Source organism: Mustela nivalis (genome assembly GCF_964662115.1).
Source record: "Mustela nivalis genome assembly, chromosome: 12".
NCBI lineage: Eukaryota > Metazoa > Chordata > Mammalia > Carnivora > Mustelidae > Mustela > Mustela nivalis.
The window spans coordinates 35,785,277-35,810,827 of record NC_139031.1 but is presented as its reverse complement, the minus strand read 5'-3'; the positions used below and the strand labels follow the sequence as shown (position 1 = coordinate 35,810,827).

The 25,551-nt window shown below is 38.5% G+C and overlaps 2 protein-coding genes across 3 annotated transcripts; both read left to right on the top strand.

The window, feature by feature from the left end:
- Positions 1-1,508: 1,508 nt before the first annotated feature.
- Positions 1,509-2,216, top strand: LOC309845313 (uncharacterized protein; the record flags this gene model as incomplete). The annotated part of the gene is made up of 1 exon (XM_082693094.1): positions 1,509-2,216. The coding sequence occupies exon 1, from the start codon at positions 1,881-1,883 to the stop codon at positions 2,214-2,216; it is 336 nt and encodes a 111-aa protein (XP_082549220.1). The 5' UTR covers positions 1,509-1,880.
- Positions 2,034-24,897, top strand: IFRD1 (interferon related developmental regulator 1). Of its 2 annotated transcripts, none has more exons than XM_082693085.1 (13): positions 2,034-2,350; positions 6,957-7,061; positions 7,208-7,292; positions 7,953-8,077; positions 9,782-9,939; positions 12,836-12,886; positions 12,994-13,172; positions 13,262-13,370; positions 16,422-16,556; positions 21,161-21,289; positions 21,944-22,039; positions 24,120-24,585; positions 24,621-24,897. In XM_082693085.1, the coding sequence occupies exons 1-12, from the start codon at positions 2,260-2,262 to the stop codon at positions 24,207-24,209; spliced, it is 1,353 nt and encodes a 450-aa protein (XP_082549211.1). In that variant the 5' UTR covers positions 2,034-2,259; the 3' UTR covers positions 24,210-24,585; positions 24,621-24,897. The 2 variants fall into 2 exon arrangements, with proteins under 2 accessions (XP_082549211.1, XP_082549212.1); XM_082693086.1 differs by having other exon boundaries at positions 24,120-24,614; positions 24,651-24,897.
- Positions 24,898-25,551: the final 654 nt, after the last annotated feature.

Here is a 25,551-nt window from a genome sequence, read left to right as displayed (position 1 = left end):
ATCCTGTGTAGGCCATGGCTGGGCCTGCCCCAGAAAAGCCTCTAAGTGGACATGAATGTGGATGCAGATAAAAGGAACATGCTCCCAAATGCAGGCAGAGCACATGTTCAAAGCTTGGAGCCTGGACATCCAGCCTGTATGGATGTCAGTGGGCTTACACTGTGGCAAAATTATTGCCTTAAGTGTAGTATTATTTATTTCTGTATGATGGAGAGCCTGGTGTTATAAAAGGTATGGAGTTCTTTGTTCCTCTAACCTGGGTTCGTCTCACTCAGTGTGGCCCAAGGTCGCTAGACTTCAGATGTGTAGTCATGGGAGGGATGATGGAAGGAAATCATGGGAGGTGTGTCCACCAATCTGCATCCTGACCTGGTTTACATGCTCTATGTGGCTTACTTGCTGCCTTAGGATTAAAGAACGTAAAAGCCATCCTGAAATATGGCCCCTTGGAGAGCATCATTGAATGGGCTGTGTGACCTGTAGGGATATAGTAAGTGACAACAGAGCATTACAAAGAGCACTGAGTTGTGAGGAGGAAGAAACAGTTCTGTTTAGGGCTTCCCTAAGGCTTCATTCACATGGCTGAAGAATGGGATGTGTGGGGAAGCACTGAGAGATGGAGCTGGAAAGGGAGTCCAGGCCAAGCTAAGAGGTTTGGCATTGAACATATTGGTAATGAAACCGAGGAATGTTTTTGAGCAACTATTAAACTAGTGAATTAGTAAAACGGGATCATAAATAAACCTGACAGCATTATCATGTGTGATACCTTGGTGAAATGACTGGAAGATCCCTTTAGGTGCCCAGGTTTGAACTGAGGCCATGTGTGACTGGAGAATAGTACATGAATTTAGAGTTTTATCATAAAACTGATTGGGGAACATGAAAGAGAGTGGAGAACCACATAGGAAGTTTGAGTTTTTGAATTTGGACATAGAGGATAGTAGTACTGTGAACACACAAAGGGCACAGGAAGAGGGAAACAGTTCTTGTTTTAGTGATACTGGATTGAGGTGCTGGCAGCACATTCAGGCGGAAATATGCTACAAGCAGCAGAAAATAAGAGAAGGAGCCCAGGAGAGAGGTGGAGTGAGGGATTAGCCACCTACGCTGGGGTGAGTCAGTGAGTTTGGGCATAATACATGAACCTAATGACAGGTCCCAAATACATGACAAATGTAACAGGGAAGACATACCTAAGAGTGCCTTGGAAAATAAAAAACACTGCGATATTGGTATTTATAGTTTATGTTTGTTTTACCAGCTGTTGAATTCTCAGAAACCAACTCTTATCCCAGATTGACCTCCTAACTGGCCGGATTGTCAAAGGACTCATTTTTGTGTAGAAATGTGACTCCTGTGACAGTGAATCACCAGATCTTTCTGGTCTATACTAGGAGAAAGAGACGAACTACACGACTAAAGCACGCCTTTTTTTGGAGGTAGGGGGCACACAGCCCCTCAATTATAGGTAGTGGTGATCACTAAACAAATTCAACAACTAAAATCTTGGAGGTGTTCCCGAGGAGGGGTATGGGTGTGCCTGGACGGAAGCTGCACGGAAGCAGGGGAGAGGTTAAACAGAAGAACGCCACCCGCGGGATAAAGATGAGCTAAGCCAATTGCGTAGCTCCCAGTTGGAAGCTGGCCTTCGTCATCAGGCATACTCGCTTCATTGCTCACCGCCTGGGAACAACTCGGTTTATTCCGAGGCGGGGCCGCTGAGAAGCAGGGGAGGGGACAAGAGTAGGGAGAAAAGAGCGCAGAAAAGCCCGTTGGGCGGAGACAGGAGAACTTCCCCCCGAAGATTTACTACATTTCCCAGAATTCAGTGCGGCAGAGAGGCGTTGATCCATGGTCGCCGCTGGAAGATTTGCGACATGGGATTGGTAGTCAGCATCCATCGGTCGCCGGAGGTAGGACTCCGGTGGGGAGTCTATAGGGATTGGCTAATGAGAGTTCGAGTCCCGCCCACAGATGGTGACGACAGGCGGCGGTCTTGCTACTTAAGGCGTCGTGGCCCAGCCCGCCCCGCCTTAGCTCCCGCGCTAGAGAGAAACATGTATCGTTTCCGCTCGCAGCTCTTCACGGGGATTTCTGCTGCTGCCACCGCCCGCTCGTACCCCCGCCGCTTCTCGCCTCTGTTAGCTGAAGACTCGCCTCTTAGCCGCCCGCCGCACAGACGCACGAGTAAAAAGTGCAGCTCCATCGGCTGATCCTCGCTAAGCTCCGAGTTTAGGCGGCACCGGGCGTCCCACGATGCCGAAGAATAAGAAGCGGAACACTCCCCACCGCGGTGGCAGTGGTGGCAGCGGCACAGGGGCAGCTGCAGCGACGGCGGCGACAGCAGGTAAGGGGGTATCCCCGGCGCCGACATCCCCGTTGCCGGCCGGGCTTGCGAGTCTCAACCTCGGGCGCCGTGGGATTTGTAGTTCCAGTCCTCTGGACATATGTGTCGGCCGGGCTCTTTGCTTGACTGGCGAACTACAATTCCCAGCGTGCCGTGGGGGCAGTACCTCGCGCGATTTGGATCTGGCTTGCGGACCGAACTCTTTGGCACCGGCCTTGGGGGCGGGGAGGGGCGGCGCGAATAGGTTCTAGGGCCTGAGAGTGGATCCGGGTCCGGGGTGACGGATTGTTGGGCGGGAGAGGAACTCTTCTCAGAAGCTGGTGCTTGCTCCTCAGAGCTCACTCTGAGGGAGGGTGGGGCCGGGAGAGGATTTGCGTCTTTCTAGCAGTGGTTGCCTTTGACCCACCGACTCCAACGTGGAGTTCTGGGGAATGCCAAAGGTCCTGCGCGTTTGGCCCGGCTCTTGCGTCACGAGGCCCGCCCTTGCGCTTTGCGGCCCGGGTGACGCAGAGGCGCCGGTGTGGCATCCCATCCCGTTGCCGCCTTGGGCAGCCCGCGTGTCCACCTGGCTGGGCGGAGGCGTGGAGGCTCAGGGCCACTGTCCGAGCCTAGGGTCCATTTCTATTACAAACTGGCATTTCCAGAAGCCCCGCGCCCCCGCTTCGTCTGCGGGGGGTGCTCCAGCGACCTTCTCCGGGGGGGGGGGGGGCAGAAACCGCGTTCTCCTTTGTGCAGCGTTCTATAGGTTCTGTCCCCTCAGGCCGGGGTGGGCGAGGTGGTGGGGGAACTCAGGTTGCAATTGGCCAAAAGTTTAGATTTTTGTTTTGTTTTGTTTTGTTTTTTTTGTTCTCATTGCAAAGTTGAAGCTTTTCCTGGATGGGTAGGTGCTTAAGTGAACTCCTGATTCTCTACTACTAACTATAGGGTTAGGGGAAAAGGACTTTAAAGAAAGTCTTATGAAACACCACTAAACTTAAATCGAGTATTAATGAAATCATCTCATTTAGTAATTTTTTGGTCGAGATTTTGAAGTTAAACATTGGAATTCTCGGACTTTAGCCCATCAGATCTAGTACTGACCATTATGTATTTGTCAACACAATTGCTTTTCGACCCTCGTAATGATACGCCTCTGTTCATTAATGAATAGTCCATTTTCCTTGTTAAAGATGATACGAAACTGGCGTTTAAAACGCTTTCCTGTAGGATTTATAGCAGCATGAAAACTTATGTTCTGTAGTAAACATTTAATAATTGACAATAGAAATCAATTATTATAGTTGCAGTTTTCCCCCTTTTTATGTTGCTCTTTATTTTTATTGTATGCCCTCGATACTCATGAAATTTGTTCTTGATCAAGATGTAAAATACAAAATTAGTTTGTTGTAGCATTTGATTGTTAATGTGAATAGAGGGATCTCTATTCTTTTCTGTATTTTAGCTTTTCCTCCTCTGAAGTCAATTTGAATTGTCTGGGAGGTCCTTATTCATTTTACTCTTCTTTAAGTTTTTACCTTTTGTTGGTGGAGCAGATGATGGTGAAGCAGCAAGCAGTCATTTTAAAAGTTGTAACGGATGTTACTCATGGCTTCCTCGAATCACAAACAAATCTTTATCTCCTCAGAAACTCTGAAATTTTCTTTCTTCCTAGGGCTAAGGAATAATCACAGGTGGTGGTGGGGTATTACTTTTCAAATTTCCCCTCTCCTCTTTGCTCATTTCTCATCAGCCTAATTGCTATTGCTTTTTTTTTTTTTAATTTATTTTCAATAGAAAAGGTAAACTTAAACACTGAATTTTAGCATATTCAAACGAATGGAAAAGAATTCTTCGTTGAGTGTATAAAACTGTACAGGCTTTGAATATTTTTGGAAATTTACACTAGTACTTGTTATCTGTGCTTACCTCTGGTAAGTGGGTTATGCAGTGGGATTTACTTTTTTAACACGTTAATTTGATTCCATGTGGATGTATTACTTTTTAAATGAATAAATAATAACGGAGTAGAAGGGATGGAATGTTGTCACAAACTTGTACTTACTTAAAAGCCATTTACCTTATTGGTATTTTTAAAATGACATCCAGTAGAGATGGGATTCAAATGGGATTTTAACATGTACAATAAAAAGATAACCATGTTTCTTATCACTTTAATTGATTTTCCATTTAAATTCTTTCTCTTTTAAGTTATGCAGGATTTTAGAAAGCTGATAAAATTGACAAGTATGCTTATTTTTCATTGCACTTAATTTAAAGAGAGCATTTTTTTTTAAAAAATGAAAGAACAAAACCTTGTTAGTAAACCCTGAAGATATAAGGACTTTATGTCTAGAGTGCCACCTAATTAATATTACTTGGGATCACACAGTGGGTGAATTTGATCTAGATATCAGGCATTCATACAGGGTTCTTTTTCTTGATTTGTTGTTGTTTGTTTAACTTCTCTTTCCTGGAGTCTTGGAAACTGAGACTTAGGGAAAGGAGTTGAGTAAGAGGTGTTTAAGGGTACTCTTCTTGGCAGTTTAGAAGTAGACTGAATATGAAAAGTAAAAAATATGAATTGACTTGTGAATGTGTATTAGTAGAAATCAGATGGCTCTTAACTATTCCCATGACTTCAAATCATGGAAGACAATGAAGGTAGATCCAGAAATAGAGTATGATGTCATAGGTCTTGGTTTATTTGTTTATTCCTGCCCTAAGCACTCTGATTAATATGTTATGGTATCCTGGCTTCTTAGCTTATTCTTTATGCCGTCCTACCTTTATTAGCAAAGTTATTCCTTTGGAATAGCAAGCAAATTTGAAGGCTGCTTGTCATCTTGTGTTGATTTAAAAATTAGCCAGGTTGTATTTTGATTTAAAAAAAAAAAAACTTCATTAAAAATATACCCCCCAAATACTAAACTTAGGAAGCTTAAACACAGAGGATTGGAAAAACAAACAAACAAACAACAAACAAACCACCTCTTTTTAAGGGAATAAGTGACATGAATTTCTTGAACAGAGGCACCTGGTGATATTTGGTACAATCTTTGATTTTACTGATAAGGGAACTTGGACTCAAAGGTGAATCAGGTGACTCAAAGTCACTTTTGAGACAGATTTTGGTACGTACTGTAATTCAGTGCTGAATGTAATTCATGACAGAGCAGTACTTTATTATTAAATTCCTGCAAAACAAAATATAACTAAATTTATTTTTTTTTGAAGATTTTACTTATTTATTTGCCAGACAGATCACAAGTAGGCAGAGAGGCAGTCAGAGATAGAGAGGGGGAAGTATCTGAGCAGAGAGCCCGGTTCAGGGCTCGATTCCAGGACCTGAGCCAAAGGCAGAGGCTTAATCCACTGAGCCACCCAGGCACCGTGGATTTATTTTTTAAGTTAATTTGAGGAAAGATTCTAGTTACAAAAAAAGATTATATTTTAGGATGTTTGGGTGGCTCAGTCAGTGGAGCATAGGATTCTTTATCTTGGAGTTGTCAATTCAAGCTCCAAGTTGAGTGTAGAGATTACTCAAAAAATAAAATCTTTAAAAAAAAGATTTTATTTTTTAGTAACAGCCCTGATGTTTTTAAACTGTTGGATATGTTAACCTTTCTTTTAAAAGTGAATCATCTAACAGGCTTTTCTACTATATCAAAAACCAAAATTTCTGTTTTATTCCTTCCCCCACCTTTTTATTTATTTTTTATTTTTATTTTTATTTTTTTAAAGATTTTATTTTTATTTATTTGTCAGAGAGAGAGCACACAGGCAGGCAGAGTGGCAGGCAGAGGCGGAGGGAGAAGCAGGCTCCCAGCCGTGCAAGGATCCCAATATGGGACTCGATCCCAGAAGACTGGGATCATGACCCGAGCCGAAGGCAGCCGCCTAACCGACTGAGCCACCCAGGCGCCCCCCCCACCTTTTAAAATAAAGATGTTATTTATTTATTTGTTTGAGAGAGAGAGACTGCATGTGTGTGTTTGCGTATGTATGTGCAAGGGGAGGGGCAGAGGGAGAGAGAGTCTCAAGAGAACTGCAGACTGTGCTGACCCCAGCATCCAGAGCCCCATATGGGGCTCCTGAGATCATGACCTGAGTCGGATGTTTAATTGACTGAACCACTCAGGTGTCCCCCCCCCTCCCCTTGCTTAATTCAAGCTATCTTTAAAACTACCATCTCTTAATGTCTTATTTCTTCACACAAGGTGTTTAGCTTAAAAATTAATCCATTTACCATGTTTATGTTTACTAGGCTCAGTCATTCTCCTTGAACAATATACTTACTCTTATGACCTATTGTTTCATACTCTATTTCTGGATATATTTTTATTGTCTTTAACGAAGTCATGTTTTGGAAATACTTTTTCAACCATAATACCAGTTTTTGATACATTTCTGAAGTTGATGTATATTGTAAAACAGTAGTCTGAAAAACAGGTGAATTGACTTTTTTTTAGAATATTTAAATATGTTTATTTGTAGCATAATCATCCCTTTTAAATAAGGTTGGATTTTCATTACCAAAATTCTCCTAAGTAGATTTAAAAATTCCCAAGTGAGCTTTTTGAGCATATGGCAGCACAGTCATCTACTTCCATCCTCTTTTGCTTACTAGGTGGCCAGCATCGGAATGTTCAACCTTTTAGTGATGAGGATGCATCCATTGAAACCATGAGCCATTGCAGTGGTTACAGCGATCCTTCCAGTTTTGCTGAAGATGGTATGAGTTTTAAATTTAAATTTGCAACTTTAGATAAAAAGATGTTTTAGGTAGAAGAATTCTTATAGCTAAGGCACACTATTGCTGTTTCCTGTCTGCTTTTTTCCTACTTAAATTAACTATGGTAAGTTTATATTATTCCTTAGGACCAGAAGTCCTTGATGAGGAAGGAACTCAAGAAGACTTAGAGTACAAATTGAAGGGATTCATTGATTTGACCCTGGATAAAAGGTAGGAGATACTGGAAACTTTGTTCTGTGTGATTCTGATCAGCCACTATGTATATTATATGCAGTTCTGTGATTTAGCAATATACTTTTCTAAAGCCTGATTTGTTTACTTTGGATCTTTAAATGTTTCTTGTTCCTTCGGACTTTTAACATAGATAGGAACATGCCACTAGAATTTAGATTGTCTTAGATTAGTCATTATTCTAGCATAATAAATAGCATATAACTGTATTTGTTTGCAATTGAAATGGGTTTGTTGGACTAAAAGTTACTCTTCAGCTGGAAAGAACAGCTAAACTTTGCTTTAAGCCTCTTGCCCACTAATTTTATTGCAGATGTGAAAAATAGCAAAGCTAAATTTTCTTATTTCATAGTAGTTCTAGAGCTGACTTAAACAGAAGTAAAGAGCCCTAAAGATGCAAATGCGAAGTCCAGACTTTTGCAGTATCAAAAAATTGTGAGTTTGCTTAAATATGTAATATGGGAGAATTGTGGATTCACCTTATTACACTGAAAAATGATTAAGAGCTTGATAACAATTCTATAGAAAGAAAGAATCTACAAATGTATAAAGAGAAATGGAGAGGGAAATAGTGTAGTTTTTATGTTATTGTTGACCTATGGTACACACCAAATTGATCTTCTGATTTGTTTTAAATAGTGCGAAGACAAGGCAGGCAGCTCTTGAAGGCATTAAAAATGCACTGGCTTCAAAAATGCTTTATGAATTTATTCTGGAAAGAAGAATGACTTTGACTGACAGCATTGAACGCTGCCTGAAAAAAGGTAATATACTTATTTTTGAGTAAGAGGCACAGAACTAAAAAGGAATTTGCCACCTTCTTTGCAGTAATATTTATTAATGGAAATGGAAGATTGGCTCACTCTTAACTTTACGGTTGTCAAGGAATACACTATGCTTATTCAATTCAGAATGAGACTTGTTAGAAGCTTTGTTTTTTGTTTATGTAAAAACAGCTTGAAACTAGGATTGTGATGGATTGTCATCCATGTTTATATTGGAACAGGTGATTGCCATTTTCATGTATAAGAAAATCTTGAAAGCTTGTGTCAGATTTTAACAAAGGTATTAAAAAAGCCATCCTACTTCATTTTCCTAACTTAAAAAGTATTATAATTACATAGCTCATTTTCCCTTGCACTTACTAAAAACCTCAGTCATACCTGTGGATGACATCATATTCAGGATATCCCTTGAAATGTTTAAATTCTAGAACTTTGTAATGGAGATTCTGGAAGTCATATTATAGTCATAGAACTTTTAAGAATGAAGAGAGACCTTGAAGATTAAGTCTAATATTAACAAACTTCACTTTTAGGAATCACTAAAATTACAAGGGTCTGGGGCTGCCAGCTTAATTATTTTGTCAAGTAAGAACATTATGAGAATAATGACCTTATCATAAAGACCTATCATTAGGTCTTTATTAACAAAATATTTCTAGCACCAGAAATGTGGGAAGCACACCTGCTCTTTTTAAATTGAATGAGCTTATTACCTTTATCTTCTTGTTTTTCTCATTTTACCTCAGGTGAAAGCTTTGCAATAGAATGCCAACCATTCCATCTCTCTCATTGTACAGAATAAAGGTCTAGGAAATATGAGATTGGTCTAAGGTTATATAACTTCTTGGTGGTATAGTTGATAGCAGAGCCAACTTTTTTGAGACTGTTTCCTATTAATGGTAGTTGGATTAGATGTCCTTTAAAAATTCCATTCCAATCTGCTTTTTTAATAGATTTTTAATTTGTCAGGTAATAATTTGGTATCTGCAGTTTTTGTATGGTTTTAAAGAATCTTTCTTTCTTTCTAAAGATTTTATTTGAAAGATCATGCGTGTGTAAGCAGAATGGGGAGGGGCAAGCAGACTCCCCTCTGATTGTGGAGCTGGATTCGGGGCTGGATCTCAGTACCCTGAGATCATGAGCTGAAATGAAATCAAGGGTTGGATGCTTATCGAGCAGGACCACCCAGGCGCCCCAAGAATCCTTTATTTTTAATCCCTTACTTGTTTAAAAAAAAATTGGTGAAGGAGAAACCTTGAAGGTTTAGTTTACTTCATGGACTGCATCCATCTGAAATGGTTGAGAAACTAATTCAGAGTCTACCTGAGCACTGTTCTATGAGTACATAAAAGATCTCGAAGATCAGGTCAGCTTGAAGCACGTCATTTTGCTGAATTGTTACAGTGCTCCCTTAAGACAGATGTTAATCTCCATTTCACTGCTGAAGAAATACGTTTTGAGAATAAGAGTTGTAAGTCATTTATTTGGCTAATAAGTGGTGGTTGTAGGGTGAGGTTGGTTTCCAGAGTTTGAGGTCACTAGGTTTGCAGCTCATGTAGCATATTATGGGGTTATATGAACGGTAAATAATATTTTGGTGAATTGTACAAATGTGGGAAATTGTTGTCTTAATAAGTTCTCTCAGAACAATTTTTCATGGTTGTACCTTTGCTTTTTTCCTAGGTAAGAGTGATGAGCAGCGTGCGGCTGCAGCATTAGCATCTGTTCTTTGTGTTCAGTTGGGCCCTGGAATTGAAAGTGAAGAGGTTTTAAAAACTCTTGGACCAGTCTTAAAGAAAATAATTTGTGATGGAACAGCTAGTATCCAGGCTAGGCAAACTGTAAGTATATGATTTTTTACTTTATAAGTCTGTCCAGGCATGACATCCAGATACTCTGATGAATGGTCTAGGAAGGTTACATTTTTAAAATAATAGGTTTTTTTTTTTTTTTTTAAAGATTTTATTTATTTATTTGTCAGAGAGAGAGTGAGTGAGAGCGAGCATAGGCAGACAGAGTGGAAGGCAGAGGCAGAGGGAGAAGCAGGCTCCCTGCGGAGGGCAAGGAGCCCGATGTGGGACTTGATCCCAGGACGCTGGGATCATGACCTGAGCCGAAGGCAGCTGCTTAACCAACTGAGCCACCCAGGCGTCCCTAAAATAATAGGTTTTTAATTAACATTTTATTTGCATTTATCTTTTACTTTGAGCAGACTTAATAGTATTGACAATTGTTTCCTTAAATTTTCTGAGATACCATAGAACATCCCAGATAGAACACATCTCGACGTCTTCGAAATCAAAGGTCATAAGCTGATAGGAAATACTATCTTATCTTGAGTTCTTCAGGATGATTGAAGAATAATTTTTGTTGTAACTTAAATGATATAGAAAGTGCTTATTGGGTGGTCATTTTTTATTCTAAGAAATGTAATAGGTATTTTTAAAAAACCTTGGCTGTTGTGGCCTAGAAGTCCTTAGGAAAAAGCTGAAAGCTTTATTTCGTAGGAATCTGTAACTTGTGAGATACTCTAGTCATGTCATGGGGTTTGAAAGACCATGTTTCATTCTCTGATTATTCGATACTCATTACTCATGACAGTTGACTTTAGATTGTGGATTTTGTTTGTTTGCTTTTGGAGTGCTCAGGTAATTATCAGAAGCATCTTTGTGGGTTTGGAAAGTGGATTTGAATCATAAGGGATCTTAAGAATTTAATCTTAGTAGATTTGATTGTTAAGCTGTTTTGTTTTTTTTTTTTTTTTAAACAAGAAACAGGTTCAACTTCGAGACTTTCTATTAGTTTTAATAGTGACTTTTCACATTAGCTTTCTCTTTAGTATTACTGACTATTTAGTATTATATTTAGATGACATTGATCTTTCTATCAGATAAACCCTGAAATCTTAGGGACTTAATAAAAATTTATTTCTTGCTCATATGACTGTGTAAGTTGGCAGAGTCCCTGGGTGTCCGTCTACATCTCTGTGTCCTACCTTTAGGTCCTTGTGGCAGCTATGGTGGCAAGGTGGGGAAAGAAAAAAGACAGGTGCTCAGGCCAGAATGCATCACTTTAGTGGCTGGTTCCTTGGTTTACAAACTATATGGAGGCTGGGAGTAGTTAAGCTGTTTCCCCAGAGGCAAAAAAAAGTAGAATTTTGGTGACTTCATAGGAATCTCTTGCCCTCTAGCAGTTCATAGTCCCAAAAATAGCTAATTAAGCTTTTGCTGTTTATATTTTTATCCCCCTTTTTTGGGTTTTCATGAAACTTTTAAATCATGCAGGACTATAGGGGTATTTTTGAAATGTTTGACAGAAAACACTGTTGCGTGGATACTTGTAGTAAACCCTTAATTTTCCTTGCATGTGTGTTCGTTGTCATTTTTAAAATAATATGTTTGATGCTCGCTGTGAATTTAAAAAAGTACTTGGCAATCCTCATATTAGCAGAAGGGATGAAGGCAGTTCTAGTTTTTAAGCTATCTTTTCTCTCTTAGAGGCATCAAAAGGAGAGATGTGGCTTTGCCTCTGCTGCTTGTTTAGGATGAGGGATTACAGATTCAAAGTTTCTGTTATCGAGAATAATGCCTCGACTACTTTTTAATTTTAGCAGTATCCAGTTTTACGAGGCTGAAATAATGAAAATGAAATAGTGACACCGAGCAGATGAATCTGCAGATGTCCTCATGATACCAGGAACTTGGCTGTATGAATGGTGACTTAAAGACTTCACGCTTTAGTGGCACTTAGAACAACACGAGAGGATTTTAGTGAAAATGTAGCAAAAAGGGAAATGGAGAATACAGAAATCTCACAAATTATAAGTTGTTTTCCTATGATTTATTTGTTTAGAGCAGTGTTCTGAAAACTAATGGTTCCCGTTTATGTTGCAAGCAGATTGTATATAAATTTTGTATTCTGAGCTCCATTTTATTAGGAAACTTAAACCATGGTAGTCCTGTAATGTCATCATTTGTCTAACCTCTTTTTTCCCCTAACAAAAGGGAATTATAGGATTCCTGACTGGTTTTCAACATAGGCAGAAAAAAGTGGAATTTGAATGAATGAGACCCCTTTTGAGGTGGCAAGTTTGAGGATAGTTAATTAAATTTTAGATTTCTGCTATTTCTTGGAAACTGATTTCTTTTAGAAGTTTTCATAGTAGAGTATAAAAAGAGATGAATGAATATAAATGGTTTTAAATGCTTAAAAGCTTATAACAAACTTTGTGTTTAAAGGTTTTTTAAGAAGAGTAGGCTTCTTTATCTCCCAATGTGCAAACTTCATCTCTGTCTTTGAGTTGGAGTTGGAAGTTTAAAAAGGATCTGCTGGATTAAAGAAGGAAGACCCAGGAGAAATTGAGTAACTTTCCTAAAGTCGCATTGTTGATTTGGTAGCATAGCTTGGGCTAAAATCCACTTCCGTTAACTCTTGATCTTGTATTCTTTATCTCTTCATATTCTTTTTTTGAAAAAGATTTTTATTTATTTGAGAGCGAGGGAGAGTATGAGCAGAGAGGGGGCTGTGCAGAGGGAGAGGCAGAAGCAGACTCTCTATGCCAGGACCCCGGCAGACACTTAACCCATGAGCCACCCAGGCACCCCTCTCTTTTTATTCTGTGCTCGGGAGCAGTGTCATCATGTAGTTGAGAAAATTTTCACACTGAATTATAAAAGCAGGAAAATACGGAAATAATAAGAAAATTACCAACATTAATGTCTATTTTTTTCTTTTTAGTGTGCAACTTGCTTTGGTGTTTGCTGTTTTATTGCTACAGAAGACATTACTGTAAGTAGAACACCCTTTACTCTTGCACATTTCAAATTTAATTAATTAATATACTTGCATATTTCAAATTTAAAGTGGTTACCTTACTTCATGTTCTGATGCATTAGGAGCTGTATTCAACTCTGGAATGTTTGGAAAGTATCTTCACCAAGTCCTATCTCAAAGACAAAGACACTAATGTTATTTGCAGCACCCCTAATACAGTGCTTCATATCAGCGCTCTTCTCGCATGGACATTATTATTGACTATATGCCCAATCAGTGAAGTGAAGAAAAAGCTTGAGATGTATGTACTCTTAGTTTCATATTTTATAAAAACAGCATTTATTGATAGGATTGGTTATGTTCACACAGTAATGACTAACTGTTTTTTAGGCATTTCCATAAACTTCCAAGCCTCCTCTCTTCTGATGATGTCAACATGAGAATAGCTGCTGGTGAATCGTTGGCACTTATGTTTGAATTGGCCAGAGGGATGGAGAGTGTAAGTGTCTGATGAACAGAGGGAAAAGATTGTGTCTCAAGGACCATTATTCTACCATTATATTCATAATTAAGAATTGGATGATAACTTTGGAGTATGGCCAGCTTGAGAATCAAGTGACTGATTGCTCTGCTTCTTGGCAGTGGTGGTATAAAAATTTTAAGAGTATAAACCGGTAGGGGTTGGTAGATCAACATTTAAGTGTAGTTTATTACATGTAACTCTTGTTGTCTGTAGAACTCAAGTTTAGGGACACTGTTACTTGTGGAGAGAGTTGTCTATGACAGTCTGTGTAGCTCTGCTTGGATGTCTCAGACACAGGGCATATTAAGGTGATTCAGGCATGAGTGTTTTATAATAAATGTCAGACAAATGGATGACATACTTAGGTGACATAGGTTTGAGATCTAATGAGTTTAGTCACTGTTGTTTAACCTCTCTAAGCCAAAGCTGAAAGCCAACATCACCCTTTAGACTGGGCATTATGTGCTTTGCAGTTCCTTACCTATTGTCCGTCCATGGATGTTTATTACCTCAATTTGGCTCTCAAAAATATTTGAGTTTGTGATAGCTGACCAACTTTACCGGTTCGCCTGTTCTGTTGCGGGGTTAGCACTGAAAGTTCTGTGTTCCAGGAAACCTTTCCTCTCAAGCTAACTGAAACATTTGGTCACCCTGGTTTGTATCCTCCTTTGTGAACCTTGGCTTACTTATTAGCTGCTTTTTAATGTAAGAACAAAGATTATATTTCTGGAATGAAACCTTTTCAGGAATTCAATATGTTATTTAACAATGAATAATTCCATTCTAGTCCTGTGTTTAAAAATATCTGGGAAGTGTCTTTTTTAGGCTTACCCCGGCCTCTCTCTTTTTCTTTGAAGGATAGCAGGGTGGGAATGAAAAGAAGTTATTAATGCTTTCAGTAGCGAATGAATCTACTTATGTGAGAAATTGGCCTCAAGTTTAGCAATCAATTTAATTTTATTGCGCTAGTTAATGCCTCCCTAACCTCAAGGCATAGAAGCCAGATGTCCCACTTTTTTAATCTTCTGTTCTTCTGCAGGCCAGAAATGGTAATTTCTTTTTCTTTTTCCTTTAAAGTGTATTTTAAAAGTAAAGTAATAAGGCAGTTCAAGTTATTCATGTTGAATTTTTTAAAAAATTTGTAAATACACTTTTATTGTTGCCCACATAGCTTATATTCTCTGGGTATAATATGAGAGAGCTAGGAGAACTCAGATAAAATTGAACAAGTTTGGGTAACTATTTGTTTAAGGACAGAAGTGACCTTGGTTACAAAACAGAACCTAGTGTTTTGTTTGCTATTTTTGTTAAGTAAACTTTTTGAAAGGAGTGAGTGTGTGGCTGTGGTGGGGGTAGTTAAGGAGTGTTCAAAAAATTAAACCATGTGTTGATGAATATATAGGCTGATTTAAATTAGGGTTTTGGAAGCAAATTCATGGCATTGAAATATTCAGAGCCTTTTGCTAACATAATTATAAGTTGACATGAAGAACTAGGAATTGTTTGTGAGAGCTCTCTGTGGTTTATTATGCATGTTTGCTTTACAACCAAATGGGTAAGAGTGCACTCTACGCTCCTAAGTTCAGATCTCTTTTCCACCCTTATTAGTTGGATAATGTTGGGTGACTTTTCTATGCCTCAGTATCAGTATCTTTAAAATGGAGAATAAAGTAGTAACTACCTCATGGGGTTGTTGAGAACATAGATACAGTGTAAGTGGTAGCTATTATGGTAACTGTTCATTAAAGTGAGGATTACATCCCCCTCCTGGTGGTGATCTTTTGGTAGTGGCCTTTTAGGGGCTCTCTGGGATAACCTATAATAAAACAAAGACTGTTTACTGGGCAGAGTTACAGGTCTTGGGAGCCACATAATGTGCTGACTCAGGAAACTATACCAAAATATAATATAGACAGATCTTCCCCAGTTCTTCCTTTTTTGTCCCCACCTAACCTGACATGGGAAGTACTGCAAGAACAAGGCAGACAGATAGACACAACATACACACACACATACCCTTCTGTGATAATGATTATGCTGTTTTCTTTTTATTACTGATAGGAGTTGAGGTGTTTATTTGTATCTCCAAGAGCTCATTTGTCCCTGGGTGTATAGTTTTACTGTAGAGTTACCCTAAACTCTAGTAAATTGGCTTTTGGAAGCTATTTATGGACTTTTTTAATGTCTTAAATTTACTTTCTTTTTAATGCCCCAACATGTTATGGATATGTTTCCCTATAATATTAGTATTTAATTTTTCCAAGTTAATACTGTATTGAACTCATTGACTCAGACTGTAAAGTAGATTGAGTTTTACTTATGGCAGAGGTCAATTATAGTGGGATTTCTCAATCTCTACACTGTTGATATATTACTGGGCTGGATAATTTTTTGCTGGAGGGGAGTCATATCAAGGTAATAGCAAACAGTAATACATTTTGTGGCTTCCCTTCAAAAGGGATTAAAATATCTTCTTAGCTTGAGTAATTTAATTACTTAAGTTGTGCACCAGATTTAAATTGTATTGCTTTTTTGAAATATGGCCAGTATATTAGAAGTTAGGTGCTTTAGGCATTACTGATAGTTTGTACTTTTGGAATAAGAATATTTGGAATTCTGGGATTGTGTGCTTTGGGGACTGAAGAGCCAAAGGATAGAAGCTATGTTGGTATTTGGGGTATTCAGTTTCACTGAACTACTTTGAAATCCTAGGAATGTCTTGAGTATGGTAGGAGCGCACTAAATATTTATTGAATGTATCTGGATATACTTGGAGGGGGAATGTTAATTGTTTAGTGGTAGTATATCATCTTGTAGTCAGCATTTCTGGATTAAAACTTCTGCATGATATTATAAATGCATTAATGTATTCCTGTGCGCCAAGATCTCTAAAGAGCTCGGAGATTTGTGGTGCTGTTTTTACCCCTGCTGGGTATTTTCCAAAGTAGAGTGTTTTCTTTTAGCACTAGGAAAGGTTGGGGGGGAAGACGCAATAATGAACTAAACAAAATTGTTTTTCCTGACCAGGACTTCTTTTACGAAGACATGGACTCTTTGACCCAGATGCTTAGGGCTTTGGCTACGGATGGAAACAAGCACCGTGCCAAAGTGGACAAGAGAAAGCAGCGGTCGGTATTCAGAGACATCCTGAGGGCAGTGGAGGTAGGTCTTTTAATGCTATAATGGCTACTTTCATTTACTTATTTATTTATAAAATATTTGAAAGAGACACAGCGAGAGAGGAAACACAAGCAGGGGGAGTGGGAGAGGGAGAAGCAGGCTCCTCACTGAACAGGGAGCCTGATTTGGGGCTTGATCACAGGATCTGGGGATCATGACCTGAGCTTAACCACTGAACTACCCAGGTGCCCCTCCTTCCTACTTTTTTTTTTTTTTTAAAGTAGATTCGATGCACCCACCATGGGGCTTGAACTCATAACCCCGAGATCAAGAGTTGTATGCTCCACCAACTGAGCCAGCCAGGCATATGCTATTTGTTTTGAGATGAGATTGGTTTAGGCTAAACTGGACAGTTGTGGGTCATTTTTTGATTGAACTTCAGTTTTGGGCAAAACGGTTTCCTCCGTTTAAGCAAGGTTTTTAACTACATACATAGAGATGACTTTTTTTTTTTTTAAACAAAGGAAAATTTAGTTCTGATGCATAAAGGTACTTTTTTTTTTAGGTTAAAAAATATGACAATTTCATAGTTTAAAAAGTGTGTTTCACTTTGTTGTACTTGCCATCATTTAAGCAAAGGTGCACATAGATATTTAGTATGGTATTTTTTGTGAATGGTAAATTATTGCCTACCCTTCAGTACTTTAAACAAAGATCTTTGTCTGGGAAACCTGAGTGCTAAAAACGGAAATAACGAAATCCAGCCTTTACACTAGATCTTAGCCAAAAGGCTAAGAAATGATGAAATCCAGCCTTTAAATAAGGGTTTAAAATCATCTGATGCTTGAGTATCTTCTATAGTCTTCTAACCTGTTTTAATCTATCTGGCAAATAAATTGATTTAGAAACTTTCAGGGATTTGGATAGAATGCATGGTTAAAAGGAACTGCAGGATAAAAGCAGTTTTACTGTGGATAATACCAAAGTGTTTGTTTTGTTTTTTTGTTTTTCTTTTTCTTAGCTAGATAAGAATGATTTCTTGGATATAAGAATAAATATCTCAGATACTTGCTATCTGATAGGGCAGTTCATTTAAGAATTAGTATGTCACCAAAGAGTCATCAGCCTGACATGTATATGAAAACTTAGAATGGGAATTAAAAAAATAAAGATGCTAAGACCCCATTCAGGTCCAGTTTTGAAATGTTGCAATGATTCTCATACATAGGCTACTTAAGAACTACTTTCTTCATTTTATTTTATTATTTATTTATTTTAAATAAAGATTTTGTTTATTTATTTGACAGAGAGAGAGAGAAAGATCACAAGTAGGCAGAGAGGCAGGCAGAGAGAGGTGGGGGTTAGGGAAGCAGGCTCCCTGCTGAGCAGAGAGCCCGATGTGGGGCTCGATCCCAGGACCCTGGGATCATGACCTGAGCTGAAGGCAGAGGCTTAACCCACTGAGCCACCCAGGTTCCCTACTTTCTTCATTTTAATCTAAGTAAAACCTAGGGTATAGGTATAGAGGTCTTCTGGGACCTGAACATTTTGTTAATGCTAACTCTAATTAGAATAGTAGTTTATGTTTACTCTGGTTTTTATAATCTAAAACACAGAGTAAAATTCCCGAACTTGAGCAGAAATCTGTATTAACAATTGATCCTTTTGGTCTTAAAATTTTAGTGTGGTGGTATCCTCAAATTGAGCCATTTTCTTGAATGACTGCAACCTACTCACCTGGGTGGGTCAGTCAGTAAAGCATCTGCCTTTGGCTCAGGTCATGATCCCAGGGTTCTTGGATTGAGCCCCTCATTGGTCTCCCCGCTTGGCGCAAGCCTGCTTCTCCCTCTACCCCTCAACTTGCTCGTGCGTGCGCGCGCTCTCTCTCTCTCTCTCAAATAAATAAGTAAAATCTTTAAGCAGCCTTAACAGGTCTTTTGTGTGCCCGTCACTCTTGCCCAGCAGTACAAAAAGTAAAAGCCATTTCTTTGCCTCATAATTCTGACCTGTGGTGCTCTCCCTCCCAGACCTTAAACACCCTCTCCTCTCCATCTCAGGATTTCTCTTCCTTCCATTCCCTTTGACCAGCTTTGCTGTGCTCCAGCTCTGCTTCAGTGTACCCACCAAAGAAAGGTCTGGCCTTCCAGCCTTGTTGAGTGTTGCGGTTTCTTTGCTTTTACTGGAAGCCAGTTTTCTCTGAAGGACCCTGCTTCCTGGATGGATGGAGGTTGTTAAACTGCTATAGAGGAGAATTCTCCATTTTAGGCATAGTTATTGCTGCCTGTCATTTCTTTTCATTCAGGAGTCTTTCTTTTAAGACCATGTGTTTATCAAGTTAGCAAGCATTTAATAGGTTAGGTACCTTGACATACAGTTTTCTTATTTTAATTCCTTTATAACTTAAGCAACAGAATTAACTTTTTAAGGAAAAAGGAGTTTACTAAAGACATAAAGAACAGTAAGTAGGAAAGCTGGAATTTGAACTCACTGCACTGTGCTATCTTTCATCAGGGCCAAGAACTGCAGATGGGCAAGTGAGAGAGAGTCAAAGTGTCCATTGGATTTGTCAGTTAGGTCATTGGTGGGTGACCTTTACAAGTGCAGCTTCAGTAGAATGATGGCAGGAAAGCTTAATGGGGATTGATTGAAAAGAGAATGGGAAGTGAAGAAGTGGAGATGGGGTGTCTTGACTGTTTTTTTAAAAAATACGACTGTAATTGGAAGGGGAAGAGAGTTGACCACTGGACTGTGGGAGTGTGTGTTACTGTGTCTTGTTTAAGATGCTGGATGCATTTTATGGGAGAAGAAAGCCATGGAGAAGGGAGCATTTTAAAATATAAATGAAAGGTTGAGAGTATGATGTAAACAGTATGATTTGCCTTGAACTAGAGAGATTTAGGAGAAGAGTAGGTAAGGATGCAGTTGAGTTTAGAGGGAGTTCTTTCCTGGTGTCTCATGTTTTCTGAAATAAGGAAGGCTGAAATAGTAGAACCCTCGTGGTTTTTTTGAGCTGTTGTAACAGATCAGCTACTGTATGTGCTTCACACACAGACTTTGTCTTAACACTGGTTAATGACTGGTAGGGGGAGGAAAGCCCCACTTGACAAGCAAGGGAACAGACCCAAAGGGGTTAAATTACTTGGCAAAATGACAACCCAATGAGTAGCATACTTGTGTAAGTCTGGAGTTGGCATTCTGTTCTTCCATGTTATATGCTGTGTCTGCTGGGAAAGAAGGGGGCTACGTAGGTGTGGGGAAGACAATTGGAGTGATTAAGTTCCGTCTCTTTATCCTGTCTCCGGTGACCCGCTGTTCTCTTCCTGGTTGCTCTTTCATAGTCATGATTCATCAAACAATGGAGTGGCCAGTGTTTTTCCTCCCCAAGTTTTGCCCCTAGTCTGTGTGACTCCTCTGTGCATTTGGAAAACCCTATCCTGTATTTGTTCATGATCTTTACTTCCATTTCCTTTATTTTCATTCACTTGATTCTCTCTCAGGGTTATACTTTATAAAATTGTCTTCTGGCAAAATTATTCCATCTCTGAAGTCTTAAACTCACCTATTCCTTCTCATTTTCTCTTTCTTTCTTTTTTTTTTTTTCTTAAGATTTTATTTATTTGACAGAGTGCACAAGTAGGGGCAAGAGGCAGAGGGAGCCCGATGTGGGGCTCCATCCCAGGGCCCTGGATTCATGACCTGAGCCGAAGGCAGATGCTTAACCAACCGAGCCACCCAGGCGTACCTGCTCTCATTTTCTTAATAAGCCTGGTCTTAAACCCTTGGAACCCCCTGGTTGCTGGTCCCCTTCTTTTTGGTTGGTCTGTTAACCCCGTTTGTCTTCTCTTTAGTGGAAGTGGAGATGGGGTGTCTTGACTGTTTTTTTAAAAAATACGACTGTAATTGGAAGGGGAAGAGAGTTGACCACTGGACTGTGGGAGTGTGTGTTACCTTGTCTTGTTTAAGATGCTGGATGCATTTTATGGGAGAAGAAAGCCATGGAGAAGGGAGCATTTTAAAATATAAATGAAAGGTTGAGAGTATGATGTAAACAGTATGATTTGCTTCCCCTCGGTTTCACCACTGGCGTGTGGGGGCATCTTATCTTTGATACCACCTCCTCTTCCCTCCCCACTTCACCTCCCATTTGTAGACCGGTAGAGATAACTTTTTTTCCTTCAAGTTTTCTTTTAAATTAACATATGATGCATTATTTGTTTCAGGGGTACAGGTTTGTGATTCATCAGTCTTACACAATTCACAGCACTCGCCACAGCACATACCCTCCCCAATGGCCATCACCCAGCCACCCCATCCTTCCCACTCTGCCAACTCCAGCAACCCTCAGTTTGTTTCCTGAGGTTTCTTGAGTGCTACTGAAATTTAAAGACATTCGCAACAATGTGGTTTGCCAGTAAGATTTATTTGAACTCAGTTGTGCCAAGTCTATGACAACTAGATTAAGTTCTACACCCTTATTAGGATAGTAATTTCTAGTCTATTCACATCTCAGGGATGGCAGTATCAGTTAAAACCATATTGTTTTCTTACCTCAGCACGTAAATGTGTCTATTTAGAAATTGTGTTTATGTAGGATCTCTTTAAGTCCTCTTAATTTCTCTTAAAATTTTGGTTCTTCTGTTTTCTAGGAACGGGATTTTCCAGCAGAAACTGTTAAATTTGGCCCTGAACGAATGTATATTGATTGCTGGGTCAAAAAACATACCTATGACACCTTTAAGGAAGTTCTTGGATCAGGGATGCAGTATCATTTGCAGGTGAGTGAGTGACCTCTTTTCTGTGTGTTTGCTTTTAAATTAGGGAGCAGTTTTTTTTTTTTTTTTTTTTTTTTTTTTTTTTTTTTTTTTTAAAGATTTTATTTATTTATTTGACAGAGAGAGATTACAAGTAGGCAGAGAGGCAGGCAGAGATAGAGAGGAGGAAGCAGGCTCCCTGCTGAGCAGAGAGCCCGATGCGGGACTTGATCCCAGGACCCTGAGATCATGACCTGAGCCGAAGGCAGCGGCTTAACCCACTGAGCCACCCAGGCGCCCCAGGGAGCAGTTTTGAATGTAGTTCACTGAATGGGCTTTTGAAGTTAGCGGGATATGCAGAATGCATTTAGCATGATACAAAACTACATTTTATTAATTAATTTTACATTTATATTTTAAAGTAAAATTCAATAAGTATGAAACTCTTCCGTTTGTATTGTATAAATCTGGTGGAACATCTATAAATTCTGTAGAGCGCTGTTGCTCTTCTCATAACTTTCAAGGCATTTGAAACAATTTAGTCTTACAAAGAGAAACAAAATAAGCGACCTGTGTTCTTATTTATAAGCTTCACATTACTTCTGTTAATCATTTCACTTTGTATAAAAAAGAGCTGATGTTTAATAATGAACTTTATTCCTTTCTATTTTACTGAAGTCAAATGAATTCCTTCGTAATGTATTTGAACTTGGACCCCCGGTGATGCTTGATGCCGCAACACTTAAAACGATGAAGATTTCTCGTTTTGAAAGGGTAGGTTTTGTTTTTGTTCTCATCAGAACCAAATGCATTGAAGAGAAGCAGAGCTGATGCTTCGATTCTACCAGGCAATAGGTGTTGAGTGGAGTCTGTGGGCCTTGAGTGCCTCATGCTGTTTCAGACACAACAGCTGTATTAAAATTGTAGAAACTTCATTGCAGTTAGAGTCCAGAGGGGTTGTATTGAATAATTTTATTCTTAATCCCATTAATAAAGAAATTTTCCTTTTTTGTTTTCCTTTATTCTGTTAACTTCTATGAAAGAATAAATATTACATAGTGCTTCTCTTGTATCAGATAACTAAACCTACTTAATAAGTACCAGATTCATTTGCAAATTAAGGAAACAGGCTTAGAGAGTTTGTGACATTACTTATAATTTCACTTAACCTTTCAAAAAATCCTTAAATTATAATTATTCTTATGTTTTTACTGAGGTGAAATTCACATAACAAACTTTTCAGTCGTATAATTCAGGACATTTAGTACAGTCACAATGTTGTACAGCTATCTGTCTAGTTTCCGGATATTTTCATCTCCTCAGAAGGAAGCTTATACCTTTAAGCATTCAATTCCCATTCCCTCTCCCTTCCCTCCCCCCACAGCTACTGGCAACCACTTGTCTGCTTTCTGTCTCTGCATTTACCTATTCTGGATATTTTGTATAAATAGACTCAACATGTGACTTCTTGTGTGGTTTTTTTCATTCAGCATTATGTTGCCAAGGGTCATCCGTGTTCTAGCGCATACCAGTACTTCGGTCCTTTTTGGGCTGAATAATACTCCATTGTGTGGAGTATTATTGATTATCCAGTCATCCTTTGATGGACATTTAGCTTGTTTACACTTTTTGGCCATTGTGAATAATGTTGCTATGAACATTTGTAAGTTTTCATTAGAGCACTTGTTCTTAATTCTTTTAGGTATAGGAATGGAGTTGCTGGGTCATATGGTAGTTATATGTTTAATATTTTAGGGAACTGCCAAACCATTTTCTGTAGGTCCTGAACCATTTTACATTCCTACCAGCAGTGTATGATAATTTCAACTTCTGTATCCTTATCAACACTTGTTATTTTAGCTTTTTTGTTTTTGTTTTGTTTTAAATTATAACCATACTAGTGGGTGTGAAGTGCTCAATCATATATATATATATGTTTGTAAATATATATGTTTATCTCATATATATGTTTATATATATATTTCTTACGTAAATATGCTTTTTAAAGATTTTATTTGGGGAGAGAGAACGCGTAAGTGTGCAATTTGGGGGAGGGGCAGAGCAGAAAATCTCAAGCAGATTTCATGCTGAGCGCAGAACCCAATGTGGGGCTCAGTCCCACCACCCTGAGATCACGATCTGAGCCGAAACCAAGAGTTGGAGCTTAACCAACTCTGCCACCCAGGTGCCCCTGAAGTGTTTAATTATATTTCTATAGACTCTCTATAGTTAATCATTGTTATGGTCATATAATTGATGAGTATTTTAATATTAGCATCTTTACATATATTTCTCCTTTGAATTTTTTTCTCAGAAGAAATCTGTACATGGGAATACAGAGTCAATTCTGACTTTTTCCATATGTACTGCCAAATTACCTTCTAAAGTTATTCTGTCATTTTTAATTATTTCTAGCAATGAATGAAGGCACATAGCCATTACATATTTGACAGCATTGAATTTTAGGATTTAAAACATTTGTTAGTTTAATTGGCATTAAGATGGAGCCTAATTTTTTTTCCTTGCTATTTTAATTAATTGGATATTTTGGGTATTTTGTTCACTTTATTCATGAATTGTTTTTTTCTTTGATCAGATTAAATGTTGATGCATTTTTTTAAAACTTTTTGTTAGAATTTGGTATTTTACATATTTGAATAATACTTTTTCTTAATACAAAATATCATCTGTTATGTGTTAATTTTCCCCCTTGTTCTTTGTGTGTTTTATAAACTTTTAAAATTGATAAGGTTGAGTTAGCTCATTTCTTTGCTTTGCGATTTTTAATTCATCCTTTATCAGAGTATCTTAAATTTTAGTGATCCACATTGTGTTTTTCTTTCCTTCATTTCAGCACCTGTATAACTCTGCAGCCTTCAAAGCTCGAACAAAAGCTCGAAGCAAATGTCGAGATAAGAGAGCAGATGTTGGAGAATTCTTCTAGCTTTTTAGCATTTGGAAGACCACTTTCTAAATTTTTTTTCCCCCTTTGGTAATTCCTAATGTATTTAAACTAGGGATAGTTTTTATCTAGGGTCAGCATAGTTAGCTTTTGTAGCAGGGGTTATATTATAATTTAATGTACAGTATTACAAATGGTGAGTTCTGATTACTGAATATTCTCTGTAAACATAAATATAAATAAAGTGTAATGTTTGGTCATTTTCTGTTTATGAGGAGAGCAAAAATATGATATTTCATTTGATTTCATAATGAGGAAAATTATTACCCAAGGTTAAATTTCCTATACTGTGGTTGTCCAAAAATATTGATTATAATGTTGTAAATATACATGGTATTTAAGTTAAGATGTTAAACAGGTGAGTTCTGGATACAGTTTTGGGAGCTAGTACAGGTGAGTTCTGGATACAGTTTTGGGAGCTAGTTCTTCTGGAAAAGCTGCTATATTTTAATTTTTAAATGGAACCTAATTTAATTTTGTCACTGGGATCAACATAGAGAATTTATACCTTACAGAATAGACCTTACAGATGTACTTAAAGGTTATTCATTCCAACTGTGAACAATTAGCATATGCCAGAAAGGCTGCTAACCTTGACCTCTGAGGGTACTAACACATTTTATTTGCTATATTCTTGTATTTTGAAATAAAGATCTTTTCACATAAAAAAGTGCTTCTTTTCTAATAGAAGAAACATTTCTGGGTCTGAAGTAGAGTTCAAAATGACCAAGCTAGTAGGGAAAGAGTGAGAAGAAAACTTACTCTGTATATTTGGACAACATGAAAGTAAATGAAAAAAAAAGTAGCAGTGTCACTGGGAAAATTAGAATAATATTGTAGCATATCATTGGGATTTTAGTTACTGATTTCTTTGGTATTAGTGCAGAGAACAGTAGTAAGAAGCAGGAGGGGTGGGGAAGCACGTACAGTGTAGAGAAGAACCAAAATCAGTGAACGTACTTCCGAAACTAGCGTTCTTCCTCTCCTGCATTTTCCACATCTCTGGGAGGTCTGATGGGGCCCCTCGGCTGCACTCGGCTGGCCTGTGGGGATGCTCTTGGTTGCTGTGAGTGTGCAGCCCATCCTTCAGATCCGGTGCAGAGGAAGACCACCTTGGAATCCAGAATTTGAGTTTGCATGCTGTCACCTCCTTGTGCTCCCAAGTAGCTGAGAATTGTGGAAAAGAGATTGCAAGTAGTGTTTTCCCCCCTAAATTTTCAATTTCCTGTATGTATACATATCTTTAAATAATGAATTTTTATTAAAGCAATCTATATACATAGCTTAATAGTACCGCAAGGATTGTAAGGAAAAGTGTTAGCTC